Source organism: Capra hircus, chromosome 7 (assembly GCF_001704415.2).
Source record: "Capra hircus breed San Clemente chromosome 7, ASM170441v1, whole genome shotgun sequence".
NCBI lineage: Eukaryota > Metazoa > Chordata > Mammalia > Artiodactyla > Bovidae > Capra > Capra hircus.
In genome coordinates, this window is record NC_030814.1 from 101,072,797 (window position 1) to 101,088,552 (window position 15,756).

General features: G+C 48.0%; 1 protein-coding gene across 1 annotated transcript in view; it reads left to right on the forward strand.

The window, feature by feature from the left end:
• Positions 1-15,756, forward strand: part of LOC102187582 (cytochrome P450 4F22) — a 36,472-nt gene that overhangs the window by 11,810 nt on the left and 8,906 nt on the right. Inside the window, exons 2-6 of the mRNA XM_018051317.1 lie at positions 394-616; positions 3,907-4,051; positions 9,771-9,824; positions 9,926-10,053; positions 10,634-10,755. Coding sequence (XP_017906806.1) covers positions 395-616; positions 3,907-4,051; positions 9,771-9,824; positions 9,926-10,053; positions 10,634-10,755 — 671 coding nt within the window. The 5' untranslated portion in view covers position 394. The remainder of the gene's footprint in view (positions 1-393; positions 617-3,906; positions 4,052-9,770; positions 9,825-9,925; positions 10,054-10,633; positions 10,756-15,756) is intronic.

A 15,756-nucleotide genomic window follows, 5' to 3' on the forward strand; every position in this document is an offset into this window, starting at 1 on the left:
TTGCACCAGAAAGAAAGAGCTGGAGCTCATCAGTCATTGGTTAAGACTCATGAGCAAAGCTCATCAGTCATTGGTTGAGACTCATCAGCAATGCTCATCAGTCATTGGTTGAGAGCTCCTTTCAGAAGGGAGGAGGGGAGGGAGTTTGTTTTAATTTTCTAACACTCTGGCCAGCTGTGCACTGGCAGAGGCGTCAGGAAGGATGCTCTGCAAAGTCAAGGCTGAGGGCATATGGAGGGGCCAGCTGGGTAGCTCCTCCTCCAGGCATATCATGCTTGGCTCCACAGCTTGGCTCCACAGGTATACACACCTCCACAGGGCATGTATGGCACACCCATGGCCGGAGGGTGGTTCCCACTTTCACTGACCCCCATCCCATGTGTCCCCCCGCAGGATGCTGCCCATCACAGAGCAACTGCTGCACCTCCTGGGGTTGGAGAAGACGGCGTTCCGTTTGTATGCTGTGTCCGGGCTCCTTCTCACCCTGCTCTTCTTCCTCTTCCGTCTGCTGCTGCAGTTCCTGAGGCTCTGCTGGGGTTTCTATATCACCTGCCGCCGACTACGCTGCTTCCCCCAGCCACCCCGGCGCAACTGGCTGCTGGGCCACCTGGGCATGGTGGGTGTGGCTGGGCAGGTGGGCCGGGCGGGCCAGGGCAGGTACAGGTATTCAGTAAGGATGATAGCCCTGCTGGCTTCCCTTATCCCCTCAAGAATCTGGTTGGAGCCATGAACAGACCCATTTTACAGGATCTGAGTGAGACTGAGGTTCAGAGAGGGCAAGCAGTTTACCCAAGGTCACACAGCTTTGACGAGGCAGAACTGACTCTAAGGTTCTCTCTATAATTCCGGGCTATTGCTATAGCAACAGGCACCAGTGCTTATGAAATCCCAAGGGAGGGAGAGTGGGAGGTATCCTTGTAGATTTCATTGCTTCACCTGTCCCCCAGAGTGGTTTCACAAACTCTCTCATCCTCTTTAATGCTGTGGTCCCAGGTGAGGATTTCAGCCCTTTTCTTTCTTTTCTTTTTTTTAAAAAAATCATCCAATATGGAGTTTCTTTTTCTTTTTAATATAAATCTTTTCTTATTTCACATATATATTCTGAGTATTAGTTCAGGCACTTTATAAATATTAACTCATTTAGTCCTCTTGACAGTTCTAGAAGGTAGGTCCAGCAACTATCTCCTTTTTTTTTTCCTTCTGGAGAATGCTGTGGCACAGAGAGGTTAGGTTGAGTAGCTGGCCCTCGGCCACACAGCTCGTAAGTGGCAGAGTCTGGGTTCAAACCCATGCTGTCTGGTCCCAGCACACCTGATCTTAGCTCTTTACCCTTGCCCGTCTGTCTTCTGGATGAGAAAGGCTGGACTTTTCTAAATAGGCTTCAGAGGTTGTAAGAGAGAAATTCAGATCCCTGAGGGTGCCGAGACTGTGGGGGCCCCAGAGTCCAGCCCCTATTTCCCTGCTGGACTCACCTGGTTCCCCTTCCAGCCCTAAATGAAGCTGAGGGACAGTTGTGGGGACCTTCCGAGTTAAAGCCTTATGCTGAACTTGGAGGCCTTTGGGGAGGCAGTGTGGGGCGGTGGTCATCAGCATGGACTTGCCTGTCTCGACCATGAGCTGCCTGTGTGACCTTGAGAAGCTTCTTCTCCTCCCTGTACTTCATCTGCATTGTGGAAATAGGATCATCCCTGATAACCCCGTGAGAGTGTTCCAATGATTCTTAAAGTTGTTTCTGTGGCATGCTTGGTGCTGGGCCTGCTCCACAGAGGTGGGTGTCTGCACTTCACCCCGGGGTCCTGCAGAGACTGAAAGGAGCAAGTGATTCTAGATGTCTTTGAGATACTGCTTGGAGTGAGTGTCTCAGGAGAAGGAAGGAGGAAACACATGTCCATTCAATAGTGTAAAATACATTCATTTTACTCAGTTTTGGGAATTACCTTCCTGGAGCCAGCACTCACCAAGTTTTGCCTCTTTGTACCTGAATCATCTCCCTCTCTTCTGTTCTCCGAGCCCTGCTCAGGCCTCCTTTCCCCTCTTTCGCTGTTCCATGGTCCAGACTCCTTCCCGGGCTCCTGCCTTCATTCTCACCCTTCTGGTTCATGCCTCATCCAGGCTCCAGAAAGAATCTTGAATCCCAGCGTGTTCCTTCCCTGCTCACACACCCTCCAAGGCTCCCCACTGCTGTCCTGAGAAACTCCTAACTCCTCAGCTGGAGTTCAAGTCCCTTTAGACTCTAACCCTCACCCTCCTCACCTGTTCCGCTGTCTCCCTCTGGTCTCATAGAATGACCTTCTGCTCCATGAACAAGCTCTGACTTCCCATCTCCATGACCTTTGCCAAAGCTGCCCTCTGTCCAGAATATCTTCCTGTCAGGTGAACTTCTGCTCATTTGCCATGCCCCATATCCAGCCTTACTCCAGGAAGCCCTCCGGCATGCTGGTGGTGCTGAAAGTGGCGGCCAGGCCCTGCTGCCACAGGTGGTAGGCCAGGGCCAGCTCTGAAGTTCAGCCTCGATCCCATGGGCCCATCCTGGGGCCGAGCGATCTGGATGCCATACTCTCCCTTGGGTGTGGACAGGCTCAGGGCTGAACTTGATCCAGGAGAGGCAGAAACCAGAGACGAGTCATTCATTGATTCATTCTTCAATTTCTGGACCCTGTCATTCACCAGGCACTGGGTTAGGTCTTTTGTATTTGAGCTCTCCCAGTTCTCATAGCTTATGAAATAGGGATGGACCTGTCTGACATTTTGGATTTGATATTTGAGGCTCAAAGAGGTCAAGTGACTAGCCCAAGGTCACACAGCGTCTGAGGATGGGTTTGAGCTCAGATCTACCTGATGCTGAGCCTGAAGAGCTCTGCCTCATAGAGCATGTTGGTTAAGAGCAGGTGTTTTGGAGCTTGGGGGGCCTGGGTTCAAATCCTGCCTTCACCACTGTGGCAGGTGACGCCACAGTCTGTTCACATTTCTCTGCCCATTTCTGGCTGCAAGGGGCTGACTTGCCTGAGTTCTAGGCCTTTCTCTAGCTGTAACCCACTCTGCCCGGGTGGATTGTTAGCTTGTGAATTAATGCCCCAGGATAGCCCTCAGTCGGTGACTATGGGACTAAAGGAGCTGGTATAAAAACATCCCTGCCCCCTCACCCTCAAATGGTTGGTGGGTTGACCCTGAGATGGATGTCCCCCCAGAGGTCCCTAGTGGGAATGAGCCCCAGTTGCCCATGGGGATAATTCCCTTGATAACTCTTTACTGGCTGTCTTTTCTGTCTATCTCACTCCCCCTCTCCTCACCCATGTTCTGGGGAATTACCCTCCCAAGTAAACTGCTTGCTCTAGAACCCTTGTCTTTCTGCTTCTAGGGGAGCCCAAACGAAGACAATCCCTTACTCACCTGTAACTTGACACAAGTCATTTGACCCTACTGAGTAAAGTAAAATGGGGGAAATAGTAGCAACTACATCATAGGGTTTTTGTGTGGGTTGAACATATGAATATATGAAAAATGCCAGCAGTGCCCAACACTGCAAGGCATGTGTATGTGTTAGAACAATGCCAGTAATATTTTATCACAAACAGAAATACTCAATAAATGCTAATCATTAGCGTTATTGTGTTTGCTGTTACTGCTTTTATTTCTTGAGCACCAGCCATGTGTCAAGCCCTGTGCTAGGACTCTTTCATGTTGCTGTTTCATAAATTGTCTCAATTGTCCTCAGAAGGGGAGTTGATTCCCCCCGCCCCGGTTTTCACCTGAGGGAATGGAGGCTCACTGGGGTGCAGCTGACTGCCTACAATCACACAGCCCTTCCTGGCTTCTTTTGAGGGCAGAGGAAGTGGTAGGAGGGGAGGGCCAAGGGAAACCAGGGCTGGGAACCATCTCACTACCTTTCTGTACCACCACCTGCAGTATCTCCCAAATGAGAGAGGCCTCCAAGATGAGAAGAAGGTGCTGGACAACATGCACCACGTGGTCCTCGTGTGGCTAGGGCCCGTCCTGCCGCTCGTGGTTCTGGTGCACCCTGACTACATCAAGCCCCTGGTGGGTGCCTCAGGTAGGTGGGCTGGGCCTCTGATTGATGAGTAAACCCTCAGCTCCCACGGCCTACCTGGGTTTCTAAGTAGGTGGGCTATCCAGAGGAAAGGCCATTTGAGTAGGGCTTTGAAGTATGAATAGGAGTTTACTAGAGCTGACTCAGCAACACAGATTATGAAGACAGCAAGGGAAAAGAGGTGACAATATCTAAAAGTCCCAGGAACTTTGACAAGCTGTTTACTTCTCAAAGTCAGAGCAAAATGTTCAGATAGGCAGTTGTTTTGCCCAAGCTTTTGTTAAATGGTTGTTGCTTCATTTTAAGCCACGGCACTCCCATCACTTGGATTCTGACACTCCCACTGTGGCTATCCAAATCTGCAGCCTGTTCTGTTAACGTAGGCTGACTGGTGGAGAGGGAAATGTAGAAAGATTGCCTCTCCCGTCTGTATTCCACATCCATCCCAGGGTTAGGATTCCCAAGTGTTCCTGGGGAGCCCTTGCTCAGCCTTCATCATGCAGCTTGAATAACCCCCTCCTCCTGGAAACCTCCCTTGATTCCCCACACAGACCACAGCTCTTTCCTCTGAACTCTTACAGTCTCACTTCTAACCATTTAGGGCTGAGTTATCTGTGTCCAGCATTGTATCTTCCTCATAAGTGAGTCTCTAGGCCCCCAAGGTGGCCTCGCATGTACCTGGGCATCTCCAGAGGCATCAGGGGATGTTTGAGAGAGGAGGGATGGGAAATTAAGAGCTCCAGGAATTTTAAGCCCTCTGGCTTCAGCTTTGGCCTCTGCAAACACGCTTCTGGAGACCACCTTCAAGGTGGCCCCCTGGGGCCACGAAGGCGAAAGAGGCTGTCATTCTGTTCTTCTCAGCTCTGCCCTTCTCCTGCTTCGGGGTCCCCCACTGTTGCATGTGTGAGGGAGTGCGCTCAGTTGCTCAGTCGTGTCTGACTTTTTGCAACTCCATGGACTGTAGCCCGCCAGGGTCCTCTGTCCATGGGGTTTCCCAGGCAAGGATACTGGAGTGGGTTGCCATCTCCTCTTCCAGGGGATTGAACCCACATCTCCCATTGGCAGGTGGGTTATTTACCACTGTGCCACCGGAGAAGCCTCTTGTAGGGGAATAACCATCCCCATAGAACAAAGAGGGAAACCCAGACTCTGCGGCGGGGGGGGGGGGGGGGGGCAATGACACTTCCAAGGGATGGACACCAAGTTGTGGAAAAGAGGCCTGGACCAGGGCTTGTGTGGGTTGGGTTTGAATCCAGGCTGGAGCACACACGTGCTGTGTGACCCAGCGATTTATTTAGCTTCTCAGGGCTTCAGCTTCTGATCTATTAAATGGGGCAGCTGTGAAGACTCAGTAAGATAGTGTTGTCTAGGTCCTAAATAAGACTTTCTTCTCTTCTGCCTTTAAAAAATTTTATCTTAATTGGAGGATAATTGCTTTATAATATTGTGTTGGTTTTTGCCATAGATCAACATGAATCTGCCTTCTAAATCTTTTTTTTTTCCTTTCTTTCCCACACCCCCTCCCTATCAACTCAGAGCATCTGTTTTCTGAAGGTCATCCTGCATGATTGTGAGACCCCCCTGCAAATAGACCAGGAAGTAGAGCCCCCATCATAAGCTTAGCACTTTATGGGACTTTCCCAGAGATCCAGCGGTTAAGACTCCACCCTCCGATGCAGGGGGGCGTGGCTTCAATCCCTAGTCAGGGAAGAAAGTTTCCACATGCAGTGGAGAGCAGCCAAAAGTAAACAAAGGAAAAATTAAGCTTAGCACTTTAGCCGAAGCTCAGGTCTTTTCCCTTCCTCTCCCTTCTCGCCTCTCAGGACTGGCAGGAAATCCTTTGCCTCCCCAACAGGAGGAGCCAGATGGGAGACTGCATCTCAGGGAGGGAGGGGCTGTGACTCAGGAGAAGCAGCCTGGAGTCAGGGCTCCTGGCCCCAGGCTGTCTGGGCCCCTCTGTGCCTGCCTATCTCATATTAGACAGGCCTGGCCCCAAGTCTTAGATGCCAATGTCTAGGGACCACATCTCGTGGGGTGGAGAGGGGCTTGCTCTTCTGGTCTTAAAACCACACCTGAGGGACTCTGGGAAAGGCATGGCTCCTCCTTGAACCTCTGTTTCTTTATCTTCCAAGAGATGTTTGTGATAGAGAGAGAAGGTAGGAAAAATGCTCTCTAGAATAACAAAGCAGGATATATAGCCATATAATTGTAGCTTTGTTTTTATATACTCATTTCTAAAATTGAGCTGAAATCACATACTGTATAATTACTTACTTTAAAGTGGAAGGTATTTAGTGTGTTCATAGTTGTGCAACCATCCACCCTCCCTAGTTTCAAAACCTTTTCATCACCCCATAAAACACCCCATAAAACACCCCATAGCCATGAAGTTGTCATCTCTCATTCCTTTCTCTTTTTGGCCGCTGGTACATACTTTCTATCCCCATGGACTTTCTTTCCTGGACATATCATAAGAAAGGAGTTATACAACAGTTATACAACATGGGGTCTTTTGTAACTGACTTCTTTTATGCTGAATAATGTTTTTTGAGGTTCAGCAACATGGTAGCAATGACTAAGACTTCATTCCTTTTTTAAGGCTGAGAAATATTTCATTGATGGATATATGGATAGACCACATTTGTTTATCCATTCATCTGCTGATAAACATCTGGGTTGTTCTGCCTTTTGACTGTTATGAATAAGGGTGCTATGAACATATGTGTACAAGTTTTAAACATATGTTTTCATTTCTCTTGGGCAGATACCTAGTTGTAGAATTGCGGGGTCATATGGGGCTTTCCAGGTGGCTCAGTGGAGAATTCACCTGCCAACGCAGGAGACACAGGAGACACGAGTTTAATCCCTGGGTCAGGAAGATCCCCTGGAGAAGGAAGTGGCAACCCACTCCAGTATTCTTGGCTGAAAATCCCATGGACAGAGGAGCCAGGGGGGTTGCAGACCATGGGGTAACAAAGAATCAGACACGATGAAGCATGCATGTATGCTTATGGGAATTCTATGTTTAACTTTTCAGGGAGCCACCAAACCATTTTCCATGGTTCCTGTGCATTCATGTTTCCCTATCAGGGTCCTCCTGTGAGCTGGGGACTGAGATTTTTCATCTCACAAATTCTTGATACCACTGTGCAATAATTATAATCACAGTAGTACCCCAGGTGGTTCAGTGGTAAAGAATCCCCCTGCCAATGTGAAGACACAGGAGACATGGGTTCAAACCCTAGATCAGGAAGGTACCCTGAGGGAGGAAATGGCAACCCACTACAGTATTCTTGCTTGGGAAATCTCAAGGACAGAGGAGCCTGGCAGGCTATGTCCATGGAGTTGCAAAGAGTCGGACATCACTGAGCAACTGAGCACACACACACAGTAAAAATAGCCACGTATGCTAAGTTGCTTCAGTCACGTCCGACTCTTTAAGAACCCATAGACTGTAGCCCACCAGGCTCCTCTGTCCGTGGGATTTCCCAGGCAGGAATACTGGAGTGGGGTGCTATTTCCTCCTCCATGAAAAGTAGCCGACAGTTGGTTAATTTATTTATATGCAGAAATATTTAATGAGTACCTACTGAGTGCCAGGAGCACTAATTCCTTGAGTTTTTGTAGGGTTGCCACGAGGCAGGCAGGACTGCTCTATTTTCTTGCCCAAGTTTACACAGCCAGTCAGTGGTAGGCCTGGGATTTGAACTGGCCACGGGATTTGTGGCCATCCCAGAGGCTGAAGTCTCAACCACAGTAATATGCAGCTTCCTACTGGGCACCTTGGGGGAGCTTTTCTTATATCACCTCCTCCAGGGTAGATGTTACCATCTCCTTGTTGCTGGAGGGAAAAGTGATGGGAGGGGCAGACTGGACACAGCCCCTCTGGCATCAAGTGGTCAGGATTGGATTTGAGGAAGGATCTGAGGATGGCAGAGCAAGGGTTCAGTGGGGAGAAGGTCTGGAGAAGGCTTCCTGGAGGAGGCATCAGTGAAAGTGGGCATTGAAGGATGCATAGGAGTTTGCCTGATGAGAGGTCCCAGGTAGAGGGTCCCAAGTGCAAAAGTGCAGATGTGTGAAAGTGTCAGGGAAACTCAGGTGACTTGGGGTGTCTGGAGTGAAGATGATGTGTGGGGAGAAGTAGGAAATGAGACAGGAGTTGGACTCAGAGCACCAGTGTACAAAGTGAAGGAGCTTGTGTTTTATCTTGGGGGTGTTAGGAAGCCATGGGAGGTATTTGAGCAGGACGGCCATTATACAGGTTCATGTGTCAGAAAGAGCTCTAAAGGGCCTAGCCTGGAGTCCAGAGCCCAGAGAGGAGAGACGAGACTTCCACTCCCCCTCCAAAGCTGCCTCTTTCCAGAAGTCTGCCTTGACTTCGAGCAGCCCTTTCTTTGTGCCTCCCTCTGCTCTTGGCATGCATTCTACCTGCTTGCTAGTTACATGGCGTGCCTCTGCTTCCCTTTTCTACCACACCCAGAGCTCCACCAGGCAGGGCGTGGAGCTGAGCCATCTCTGGGTCCTCAGCATCGCTCATCATGGGTTGGGCACAAAAGGGTGGTGGAAGAGGTGTGTTGAATGGGAGAATGAGTGGACAGGTAGTTGTGCATACAATTGGCCAATTCCTAGGGAGTGTGTGTGTAGGTGGCTGAGTAATATCTCATGTAAAAGTGACATCACTTGAATTTCAGGTACTTCCTTCCTGCACCCTGCCCATTCTGTCCCAATTCTATTTAACACATAGAAAAGGAATTCACTCACTCCATCCACCCATCCATCCAATGATCCATCCATTCATCCATCCAATCATTGATAGTTTTCATTCATTCATCCTTTAATTGGCTAATTCCTTCATACAGTAAAAATTTATTTAGCACCAATATATTAGTGATCAACAAGATCCCTCCCCTCATCCAGAGTGACTGATGGAAGAGGGAATGGCATCCAAGTGGAGACTGGAAGAACGAGGAAAGAGTTTTTGAGACAGAGGGTACCTGGTGGAAAGACTTAGAACTGAGAGAGAACATAGCTTTTCAAAAAGCTGAGAGAAGTTCTGTGACGTTAGCAAGTTGAGTGTGTGTGGGCTGAGGGATGGTTGAGGTGGAGGGCAGAGGTATTCTGAGAGTGGTGTGGACTGGGATAGGTCATTCAGAGCACTGGAAATGGGCTGAGCAGCTGTGTTTGAGACTGACGGGTGTGTGGGCAGGAAGGGACATGGTCAGATCTAGAGGCAGATAAGATCCTCCTGGATCTAGGGTGCAGGGCAGACTGGAAAGGGAGAGGCTGGAGGCTGGGAGCACAGGAGGTATGGTTCAGATGGCCTGAGTTGGCAGAAAAGGAGGGTGAATTAGGGGAGGAATCAGGCGAAGAAAGCCATTCTGGAGAGAGTGCACAGTCTGGGCAAAAGTTCAGAAGTGAGAGTCAGCATGTGGGGTTATTTGGCATTTGCTGAAGGATGAAAGGGAGAGGAATATGGCAGCCAAGCCTGAGCTTGAAATGTTTTACAAGGGCAATAGGGAGCCATGGGGGGTGTTTGAGCAGGGGAGGCTCATGTTCAGATCAGGTTGTTATAAGAATCTCCCTGGGGCAGGTGTGGAGGATTGGACTGGAGGGGTGAGGTGGGAGGCGAGAGCCCAGAGTGGAGGGATCCAAGGAGGTCGTAAGCAGAGGTCAAGTGTCAGAACCTTGTTTTGAGGCATCGTCACCTCTTCTCTCCCCACAGCTGCCGTTGCCCCTAAGGATGACCTTTTCTATGGCTTCCTGAAACCTTGGCTGGGTGAGCTCGGGACTGGGTAGGCTGGAGCTGGGGCTTCAGGGAAGAGGGGGCGGGGCATGAGATTTCCTGGAGAGGTCCTTAACCCGATCTCCTGGGCATAGGAGACGGGCTGCTCCTCAGCAGAGGTGACAAGTGGAGCCGGCACCGCCGCCTGCTGACGCCTGCCTTCCACTTCGACATCCTGAAGCCCTACATGAAGATCTTCAACCAGTGCGCTGACACCATGCACGTGAGTCCCAAGGCTTCTCGGGAAGAGGGTATCTGGAAGTGGGGCTGGTCCAGACTCCAGCTCGTGGCAAGTCCTGTGATGTCAGGAAGCCTACATCCTGAAGCCTTCCTTCCTTTTTTTTTTTTTTTAAAACAAACTATTTACCTATTTTTGGCTCTACTGGGTCTTCACTGCTGCCTGGGCTCTTCTCTGCTTGTGGAGAGCAGGGGTTATTCTCTGGTTGCAGTGCGTGGGCTCCTCACGGTGGGGGCTTGTCTTGTTTCCGAGGACAGGCTCTGTGGGCTTCGGTAATCGTGGCACGTGGGCTCAGTAGTTGCACGTCCGACCTCTAGAGCACAGGCTCAATAGCTGTGGTGCACAGACTTCGTTTCTCTGAGGCATGTGGGATCTTCCTGGGCCAGAGATGGAACCCATATCTCCTGCATCGGCAGGCGGATTCTTTACCACTGAACCACCAGGAAAGCCCTCACTTCCTCTACTTATGAAGTGGGCTTGTAGTGAGCTTGCAACTGGGTTATTATCCGCCTGGCTGAAACTCTGCGGTCTCCAAGCCCGTTTGTCACGTGTCTTTGTCTTCCAGGCTAAATGGCGGTGCCTGGCAGGGGGCTCAGAGGTCTCCCTTGACATGTGTGAGCATGTTAGCCTCATGACCCTGGACTGTCTTCAGAAATGTGTCTTCAGCTACAACAGCAACTGCCAGGAGTGAGTATGGCCTCCTTAGGGAACATAGTGCCAGCTGCTGCAGGGGCAAGGTGATGAGAGGAGAAAGAAAATGCTTAGCCGTTAGGCACTCCTGGGCTGTTGGTGCTCTGCCACTGACAGGCTGTGTGGTTCTGGGAAACTGACATCACCTCTCTGAGCCTGCTTCCTTAGCCCCCAAATGCACGTCTCCTTCTGGTCCTCATAGTCGCCGTAGGGGGATTAAATGAGATAATATGAGTCAATGGCTTGGCACATGGTAGATGCTCAGTGAGTGCTAAGTTCAATTTATTCTTCCATGAAAAGTATGTGGTCTTTGGAAAGAGTCCCTTCCCACACCTTCTGAGCCTCAGTTTTTTGTTTGTAAAATAAGAATGACAGTCCCTGATCTGAGAGCTACTTACAGGTTAGAATGATGTAGCACTGCCCTGGCACACAGTAGGTGATGAGTGGATATTTGTTGAGTGAATAAGTAAAATATCCATTGCCCTGGTTCATTCATTCATTCATCAAATGTTTGTTGTGCACCTACTATGTGCCTGGCACTATGTTAGCTATGGGGGATATGGTGGTGAGCACTCAGTCCCGGTTCCTTGGAGCTTCTAGTCTAAGTAGGGATATGAAGATTACGGGACATAATGACTGCCAAGTTTATAGCACATAGTAGGTCCTCAACAATGAGCTGCTGACTCTGTTACTCTGGGTCTTGTAGTGGTATTGTTTCAGTTAGGTAAGGTGGAGATGGCCTTCATAATTAATTCATCAGTTGATCCAAAAATATATATATTGAGTGCCTGCTATGCCCCAACTCTAGAGTAGAACACGGTGGTCAGCAACACAGATAAGGAACTTACATTTTAGTGGGAAGAGGGGCAGTAACCAGGAACAAATAAGCAAGAAAACGGCAGCTGGTGATAAAAGCATGAAGACAGCAAGCACACTTAAGAACTAAGGACAGCTCTTGGCAGCTCTGCCCCTTGAGATTTCATTTTTCTTTTTTTCAAAATAACAACTCTACCGAGATGTAGTTGATATACCATACAATTCACCCATTCAAATTATATAACCAGTGGCTTTTAGTCTGTTCACAGAATTGTGCGCCCCTCACCATAATTGATTTTAGAATATTTTCACTGAGAAGAAACCCTGTATCATTGTATTATTCTTTCATCCCCCACTTCCCACTTACCCTCCAGATCTAGGCAATTACTGATCTTCCTTATGTCTCTGTAGATTTGTCTTTTATTGAAATTTCATGTAGATTTTCATAAAATTCACATAGATACAGAATTTCATGTCTGGTTTCAATATACTGTTTCCAGATTCACCCATGTTGTAGTTGAGTTATCAAGAATTAATTTTAAAAATTGTTGAAAAACATTCCATTTACCATATAATGTGGCTCAGCGGTAAAGAATCCATCTTCAGTGGAGGAAATATAAGAGACGTGGATTCAATTTCTGGGTCAGGAAGATCCTCTGGAGAAGGAAATGTTAACCCACTCTAACATTCCCACAGACAGAGAAGCCTGGTGGGGTGTAGTCCATGGGGTTGCAAAGAGTTGGACATGACTGAGAAGTTAAATGGTATTACCGTATAATACCAAATTTTGCTTATCCAAGCATCTGTTGAAAGACAGGGTTATTTCTATTTTGGGGGCAATTATGAACAATGTTGCTATAAATATTTGTGTTCAGGTTTCTGTGTGAACATTTTAAATTCTCTTGGGTACATATCTAATCATAGAATCATCGGTCTTTATGATAATTCTTTGTTTAATCTTTCTTGGAACTGCCTAGTTCAGTTCAGTTCAGTTCAGTCACTTAGTCATGTCTGACTCTTTGCAACCTCATGAATTGCAGCACGCCAGGCCTCCCTGTCCATCACCAACTCCCAGAGTTCACTCAGACTCACGTCCATCGAGCCCGTGATGCCATCCAGCTATCTCATCCTCGGTCGTCCCCTTCGCCTCCTGCCCCCAATCCCTCCCAGCATCAAAGTCTTTTCCAATGAGTCAACTCTTTGCATGAGGTAGCCAAAGTATTGGAGTTTCAGCTTTAGCATCATTCCCTCCAAAGAAATCCCAGGACTGATCTCCTTCAGAATGGACTGGTTGGATCTCCTTGCAGTCCAAGGGACTCTCAAGAGTCTTCTCCAACACCACAGTTCAAAAGCATCAATTCTTTGGCGCTCAGCCTTCTTCACAATCCAACTCTCACATCCATACATGACTACCCAAAAAACCATAGCCTTCACTAGACAGACCTTAGTCAGCAAAGTAATGTCTCTGCTTTTGAATAAGCTGTTTAGGTTGGTCATAACTTTTCTTCCAAGGAGTAAGTGTCTTTTAATTTCATGGCTGGAATCACCATCTACAGTGATTTTGCAGCCCCCCAAAAGAAAGTCTGACACTGTTTCCACTGTTTTTCCATCTACTTCCCATGGAGTGATGGGACTGGATGCCATGATCTTCATTTTCTGAATGTTGAGCTTTAAGCCAACTTTTTCACTCTCCTCTTTCACTTTCATCAAGAGGAAACTAAAAAGTTCCTCTTCACTTTCTGCCATAAGGGTGGTGTCATCTGCATATCTGAGTTTATTGATACTTCTCCCGGCAATCTTGATTCCAGCTTGTGTTTCTTCCAGTCCAGCGTTTCTCATGATGTACTCTGCATATAAGTTAAATAAGCAGAGTGACAATATACAGCCTTGACGTACTCCTTTTCCTATTTGGAACCAGTCTGTTGTTCCATGTCCAGTTCTAACTGTTGCTTTCTGACCTGCATACAGATTTCTCAAGAGGCAGGTCAGGTGGTCTGGTATTCTCATCTCTTTCAGAATTTTCCACAGTTTATTGTGATCCACACAGTCAAAGGCTTTGGCATAGTCAATAAGGCAGAAATAGATGTTTCTCTGGAACTCTCTTGCTTTCTCCATGATCCAGCAGATATTGGCAACTTTTCCCAAAAATTGGTTGTGGCATTTTACATTCCTACCAGCCATATGTGCAGGCTCCAGTCTCTCTACACCCTCAGCAACACTTGTTATTATCTATCGTTTTTATTATTGCCATCCTAGTTGGGTTAAGTGGTATTACATTGTAGTTTTTATTTGCATTTCCCTAATGGATAATGTGTTGGAGAAGACTCTTGAGAGTCCCTTGGACTACAAGGAGATCCAACCAGTCCATCCTAAAGGAGACCTGTCCTGGGTGTTCATTGGAAGGACTGATGTTGAAGCTGAAACTCCAATACTTTGGCCACCTGATGCAAAGAGCTGACTCATTTGAAAGGACCCTGATGCTGGGAATGATTGAGAACAGGAGGAGAACGGGACGACAGAGGATGAGATGATTGGATGGCATCACCGACTCGATGGACATGGGTTTGGGTGGACTCAGGGAGTTGGTGATGGACAGGGAGGCCTGGCATGCTGCGGTTCATGGGGTCTCAAAGAGTTGGACACAACTGAGCGACTAAACTGAACTGAACTGAATGGATAATGGTTAATTTCCCTAATGGTTAGATAGCATCACCAACTCAATGGACATGAATTTGAGCAGACTCCAGGAGACAGGAAAGCCTGGCGTGCTGCAGTCCATAGGGTCACAAAGAGTCAGACACAACTTATCAAATGAAAACACCAATAGTGGCTAATACTGTGAAGCATCTTTTCATGTGCTTATGGGCCAGGTGTATGTCTTCTTTGGAGAAATGTCTTTTCATATTCCTTGCCCATTTTAAAGTTGGGTTGTTTGTCTGTTTTATTACTGAGCTTGTATTTATCTGTTTGGCTGTGGCAGGTCTTAGTTGCAGCATGCAGGATCCTTGGTTTTCGTTGCGGCATGCAGAACCTTTTAGTCATCACATGTGAGCTCTTAGTCACGTGGGATCTAGGTCCCCAACCAGAAATCAAACCTGAGCCTCCTGAAATGGGAGGGCAGAGTCTTAGCCATGGGACCACAGGGAAGTCCTTATTATTGACTTTGAAGAGTGCTTTGCATAGTTTAGATACAAGCTCCTCATCAGATACATGATTTGCAAATATTTACTCCGGCACTGTGGGTTGTAGTCATTTAGTGATGCTTTCTTTATATGGAAGTCCTCATCTCTCTTTGGGCCTGTTTTAAAATGTACCTGGAATTTAGTTTTATTCAGGTTATGGTGAGGACCACAGATGAAGAAGCAATTGCCATTGAAAAGATAGTTCGTTACTTCCCATTTCCAAGATGGGGGTGGGTGGGGTATGCCACAAGACACAAGGCTACCTGGAGAAGCACCAGGAGGGGCATGGCAGGAACATTTTCAGGGGGTCTTCTACGGGAAGCAATGGGAAAGGCAGGGTATGCAGCCTTAGGACTGGGTAGTTTTTTTTTTTTTAAGTTTTTAAAAAAGTTTGTTTATAGATGAGATGAGCCTTTGATGTGGGCTCTTGGTTACTGCGTGTGGCCTTTCTCTAGTTGCTGTGAGCAGAAGCCACTCTCTAGTTGCTGTGGTGTGTGGGCTTCTTATTGAGGTGGGTTTTCTTGTGACAGTGTGTTTTCTTGTTGCAGCTCACAGGCTCCCGATAGCAGGCTTCAGTAGTTGAGGCACATACCCTTAGTTGCCCTGAGGCACGTAGGATCTTAGTTCCTGGACCGGGGGATCCAACCTGTGTCCCCTGCATTGGCAGGCAAATTCTTAACCACTGAACCACCAGGCAACTCCTTGGGTTGGCTAACTTTGAATAATTTCAGCTGGCTCTGGGGCAGAGAGGTGCCCCAAGTTATCCAGTGCTTGGCCCTGGGATAATTAAGGTAGGGGTATATAGTGGCTCAGCCCAGTAATGTTTGGAGTATGGACTCTGGATTGGTTAGTTTACAAAAGAAGGGCATGCTCCTGGGGGAGTCATTTGCTGCCTCTAAGAAACAGCTAGTCCTGAGAGGGTGGTATCCGTCCAGTCAGTGAGGCTCCAGGTGGAAGATCATCAAGAATACAAGGAAATGGACTTTTCTGGAGGTCCAGA